At 42.8% G+C, this 6111-nt stretch overlaps 1 protein-coding gene across 1 annotated transcript in view; it reads left to right on the top strand.

The window, feature by feature from the left end:
- Window positions 1-2070: 2070 nt before the first annotated feature.
- Window positions 2071-6111, top strand: part of LOC125303144 (von Willebrand factor A domain-containing protein 7-like) — a 30881-nt gene continuing 26840 nt past the window's right edge. The window contains exons 1-2 of the mRNA XM_048256688.1: window positions 2071-2161; window positions 4684-4875. Coding sequence (XP_048112645.1) covers window positions 4684-4875 — 192 coding nt within the window. The 5' untranslated portion in view covers window positions 2071-2161. The remainder of the gene's footprint in view (window positions 2162-4683; window positions 4876-6111) is intronic.

Genomic DNA, 6111 nt, shown 5'->3' with positions numbered 1-6111 from the left:
AGCCGGCTCACTTTGTCTGGAACAAAACGTCCTCCTTTGCTGTCTCTCTCTTTCTCTATCTCTCTCCCTCACTCCCTACAGTTTTATCATCCTATCCATCCCTCTCTCCAGCTCGCGTACTCTCTTGTTCTCCTGTATTCTCTTCTGTTCTGCCAGTGAAATCGTGTGTACGTGTGCCTCCAGGTGTCGGAGTCTGTAGTCGTCCCGTAATGTCCTGACCTGTTGAGAGCATGAAGGATGATGGGCCTGGGACGCCAGACACCACTGTTGAGCCTTCTGGACGTGTTGTGAGCATAATGCAACACTGACGAAGGAAGACACCAATTTATAACCCTATAAAATGCTGTTGTTGTTGTTGTTGTTGTTGTTATTGTTGTTGTTGTTGTTGTTATTGTTGTTGTTGTTGTTGTTGTTGTTGCCACTGCTTCTGCTGCTGATACTGTTCTGACAACAATTACACAATCAGATACTTTAGAACTAACCCTCATAACTGCATCAGTTATCAAGGACTGACCATCCTAACCCCCAAACCACTCCCTCCCTGACACTAATCAAAAACCCAGAGCAAACCCCCACACACAGATATTATGCATGCGTGCACAAGCACAGTTACTCGATCACACAAACAGGGAAACAACAGTCCAGCAGAGGGTAGGGTATAGACAACAATCCTGATTGCTCCACTTCAACCCTCTCTGGTATAGACTTTCCACAGGTTGTAGTGTTCTGATCTCTGATTGGTTCATCCATCCACCAATCCAGAGCCATAACCTAGAACCAATTTCACAGCATGATTCATCCAAATGGTTGCTAGGTTCCACCTTATCTTAGAGGTAACTAAAGGTGGAGAGAATAAATGTTTGGGTGCTCCTTGGAAAACCTTATCTACATTCCTGGTGTTCACAGGAGGTCATAATCACAGCGCTGATGAAGCCATTTGAATTCAAAGATGTTATGATGGAAACAGCAACAGACGTCATTGTCAAGGTCAAGGTGTCAACAAGGTCAAGGTGTCAACAATATTGTAGGAAATGTGTATTGTCGGTTCAATTCCCGGCTTCCACCGTTGTGCCCTAGGCACTTAACCCCAAGTTGCTCCGGAGACAATGTGATCCCTTGTAATATAGCTGACATATGTAAGTCACTTTGGTCAAGAAGTGTCTGCTTGGTTCGTGCTCTCACATCAGGTCAACGAGGCAATCAACACTTCCGGGTCAAGCTCGTCAGCACAATAAGAGGCAGAGGCGCAGTTGCAACAGCGCTCGGTCATGAACTCACATGCTCTCAAGGATCACTGTGACTTGGATTTGAAACTCTGGACTTACTTTGCGAGAAGGACCATCTTGACTTACCCTGGACTCTTGGATCTCTGGTTTGTGAACTTTGGCTTGCTTACTCTTGACTCTGTTAATGGATTTCCTCTGACACACCTGGCTTACCTTTAATGAACTTTTGCTTGCATGACTACGAATAAGAATTGCCCTAAGAACTTGTTTGCCTTGTGACTTTTTGTAATAAGTTAAAAGACTGCTGTGACGGCCTCTTGTGGATCTTCTGAGTGTTTAGTTATTTGTTTCAACGAGATGTGACCTACTCTTGTATTTGCCCTTTTGTGTTTGGAGTCACCACCTGTTCAATAAAACGTCCTGATTGTTTCAACTCTACAACTGCGTTTTACTAGTTTTCCCAGTCCTGCATATCATCAGTCATCATCATAAACCAGGCTATCCATGCTGTATGTTGGCAGTACATGCCTGACACGTCGCCATAAGTTCATCTTATGTAATCATTTCTCCATTATCTCACTGTTTGTGCTGCCCACACCCTTCCCATTAGAGGAGCTTGTAATCATTTATATTCCAATTGTAATGTCCCAGACTATGGCTATAGCCCACCATAAAAAAGGTATGTTGGGTCAATCATTGACCACATTTTTAGGAGTTTCTTGGATGCTGGAGATTAACTGATTTCGGTTCCTTCCAAAAAGGAAATCCGGGACAAAAATGATGGGTCAACTCGGTAGCCTGCACCACCCACAAGCCATAAAACACACATCAGATATGGCCATGCAGAGGTGCATTTATATAAATACCAATCACTGGCAATGACTGCACAGACCCTGGAGACACTGCAGTAGGAGAGGCAGCAGTCATAATCTAAGGTAGGATAATTCTTACTAAAGTCACACAATCTATGGAGGAGTTCTTTTGGTCAAACAACAGATACCCACTTAAGCGTTTAGAGGGTACCCAGTCTAAACCTAATGAAAAGCGCCTACCCAGGACAAGGATATAGCGCAATACCAGGAGTTCCCTGCACATCGGCAATGTCAGAGACTCCATTCTTTTATTGTCTGTGTGCCATCAAAATGAGCTTAAAGCCGTCATTTTACATTTACATTTATACATTTAGCAGACTCTTCTATCTAAAGCGACTAACATAGGCAATTATATTACAAGGGTTTTTGTCCCCAGAGCAACTTGGGGTTAAGTGTCTTGCTCAAGGGCACAACGGTGGAAGCTGGGAATTGAACCCAAAACATTTTACTACTGTGTGCTAACCCATCACCCCACCGTTATTTTAAGGTAAAAGAACTACATTGTGTCACATTTTTATCTGAGTAATTTATGATTAATCCTTATTTCATATTTTTGTTTCTTTCTCATAGCTATTGTTAGTGTTATTCACAATACAAAGTTACCATAGAGAATAAAACAGACATGTAAGGCAAAACATTTAAAATGAACACTTAAAGTGCATGAAAGACTGAGTAGACAGAATAGAATCAGTTAACCAATTAATTAGTAAAGGAACGGCTTGGATACAAGCATGATAAAGAATCCTGAATAGGTAACAGTCTTTGGCGTAGGCCCCGTCTCGGATCCGTCCAGCGTTGAGCGGATCTCGTCTCCTGCCGATGGATGAATGCAGGGGGGGGGCCTACCCCCCACGACGAGACGGGGACCATGGTGGCGGAATAAGGAAGATGATGCGGTAGGCAAGCCATGCCCGATGGACGTGGACTGCTGGCAGTGGTGGCTGGAGGAGAGGTGGAGGGGACGTCAAAGTCAGTGTACTGAGAAGCAGAAGAAGTGTTAGGTGGAAAATTGTGTACATTTTGAATAAGAAAACTAGTCTTTAAAATATCCAGGCACTTTATTTCATATTGCATAATGTAAATCCTTACATATGCATGAAAGGGATAATTATATGAAGCATTTTTCAGTGATTTTGGTCAAATGCGCTTGTCCAATCTTTTCTCATGTTCAGCTAAGCATTTACCTTTACCTTTACACCATCCTCTGCGTGTGATTTCACAAACTTTAATTTCATCCTCACAAGAATTTATGGTTTTGCATTATACAGACACTGTTTATGGCACATCCTCTCAGTGAGCAACTTACTTGAAAGTTGTGAAATACATGTTGTATCTGCAAAGGAGAAAATAAGAGCAAAAAAAGGAACACTATCTATTCTAAATAGAGTCATAAATTCCAATGACACCACGTTGTGTTTTAGCTCCAGATGTAATAAAGTAATTAAGCACTGTTATGTTATTATCCCTTTGTATGAGTTGCAATGATTGCAACATACAGTGATGGATCCAGAATACTGTGCATCCTGATAAAGTTACCTTGGCCTTTGGAATTAAAATAGCCCCACATCATCACATACCCTTCACCATACCTAGAGATATATGGGTGTTATTTCAGTTAGCCTATTAGCTTGTTTGATTTGCATTGAGCTCAATGAGCATCAAACCAGCTAATAGGCTAACTGAAATAACACCCATGCCAATCTCTAGGTATGGTGAAGGGTATGATGATGTGGGGCTATTTTAATTCCAAAGGCCAAGGTAACTTTATCAGGATGCACAGTATTCTGGATCCATGAAATAACTGGCCTTTTTAAAAATAAAAAATCTGCCTGTCTCTATGGGAATTTAACATAGGGGTGGGAATACTTATGACCCCTGTATTTTAAGGAAGAACATTTATTTATTTATGATACATTATTCATTCACTAAGAAAATTGGTGTCCTTAAAGGTGCCATGTGTAATGTCAATTCATACTCCACATTCCATAAAAGATGGGGGCAGTATACCTCCAGAAAGTGAGCTGGTTTACCCTAGAGTAACAACTGAGACTCGTATATTGCAGTTTGGCTAGCGGTTATGTTGTCTGCATACTGCCTCCCATGGCCGAAACTGGTATTATGACACCTGTCGGGCTGTGGCTAGTAATTCAGCATGCTAATTCAGGTTGATTTCTCTGCAGCACTATACCTTGTAATTTTTTTAATGACATCATCGCCCTTATTTCTTCTCATTCTTTTGATGCGTGTAGCTCATCTTTTGGATATTTTTACCTCAATTCTTACACATGGCACCTTTAAAGGTTAGATATTTCCTCATTTTTCACTTAAGGCATTAAGATCAATTTCCAAAAGATGATTTTATATTCCTCTTTTCAGTCAACTTTAGCATGGGTGCCAATACTTTTGGCCATCACTGTAGGACACCTTCAGATAACAGTTCCACTCAGGTCACGGATATGAAGTTCAGATCCCGCAGTGGTGATTTTGTCATCCGTAGGTGGTGATGACGTAATGATTGCAAGAGTAGGGCACCCTTGATTGCTGTTCCATGGAGGTCATGACCCTGTCCTGCTCTGATCCTGTAGATGGCACTGATGTTGTGGGCATGCTGTGCAGCTCTCCTGGTGCTGACCTTGTGTAGCACTGCCCGGGCCTTCATGCCCGTTGGTGAGGGTCCCTCTACCCACGTCACCATCACGGGAAACGCTGTGCTCAGCAAGATCACCGAGGTGTGCCAGGCTGTAGCCGAATCTGAAGGCAGAGAGTTCAAACCTACAGTGAGAGGCTCTCTTTCTCCATCTCTCTCTCTCTCTCTCTGTATGAACTCCAGTATGAACTGGTATTAAGAGGTTTGGTATGAGTCTGTGTCTGTTTTTGTGCATGACTGTCTCTTGTGAGTGAATCAGTGGTCCTCATCTGTTTGTGTGTGTGTGTCTGTGTGTGTGTGTGTGTTTGTGTGTCTGTGTGGTAACATAAGCAACATAAAAAATGGTAGCCTGGGTGCCATTCCGAACTTAGTCCCGCCCCACGGGAAGTTCGGTCTGGCATTGCTCCATTGTGGTGGAAGTATGCTCGCCCTAAATCGGGCGGACCAATCAAATCAGTCTTTACGATGATGGACAGGTGAGCAACAGCGCCTGGTCTATCACGTCATCGGAGCACGCTTAGATTAGGCTTATGTTTGAAACAAAAACGCTGTGGCTAGAAGGATACATGGCTTTTAAGACCCCATATGGAAAATTCATATTATTTAATGGGGTTGTATCACTGAAAACGATTATTTCTAAAAACTTTGGCCAAAGTTGAGATGTGGGAAAACTGGTGGTTTCACTTTCATCAAGGGAAAACAGCGCTGTTGCATTGCGACATGTTCCCTCATTTGTTTGAAATCTCTGATTGACCACTTGTTCGAGGGATTTGCGACAGCCTTTCCCAGCTGTTTAACATGTTTGTAGCATCTCACTGTTCAACAGAATTATTTTTAAAAAAACGGAGGGGATATAGGAGAAGATGGATGGTTTGTGTGTTTTCTTCCTACACCTCACGGTAAGCTATTTTGTTGCTCAGATTGGTTAGGTCTATCCAATTGAGTGCAGAGGCATTCCCCCCCTGTGTCGGTTGAAACACGCCCCATAATTATGTCCCAATGCAGCAGTATCAGACTCATATTCTGACTAGAATTTGAGTATGACAACGTCAGGCTAAAAAAATGGGGTAATGCAGAGCAACGTTTCAACCAAAAATCACTATGGAGCAAATCTGTGAGCAGAAAAAGGCTTGTATACAAGTCAGAATAAGCAGCACTGAGAGGCGACAACAAGGCCCACGACTCAGACAGCCTTTTGCTGCTGCTCTGCTGTGAGGAGGAACCGCAGCGATTTGAAGCCATCAGGCAGACCTGCGCACCAGTGCTCCCTATGGAGCTCATGGCCTCCTTCCACCCATCAGCACATCTGCATGTGAAAACACAAAGACATATGAAAAAATAAAAAGATACCCGCACACTGTTCTTT

Source organism: Alosa alosa, chromosome 1 (genome assembly GCF_017589495.1).
Source record: "Alosa alosa isolate M-15738 ecotype Scorff River chromosome 1, AALO_Geno_1.1, whole genome shotgun sequence".
Classification (NCBI taxonomy): domain Eukaryota; kingdom Metazoa; phylum Chordata; class Actinopteri; order Clupeiformes; family Clupeidae; genus Alosa; species Alosa alosa.
The sequence above is the reverse complement of the archived record's forward strand: the minus strand, read 5'-3'. Positions and strand labels throughout refer to the sequence as shown.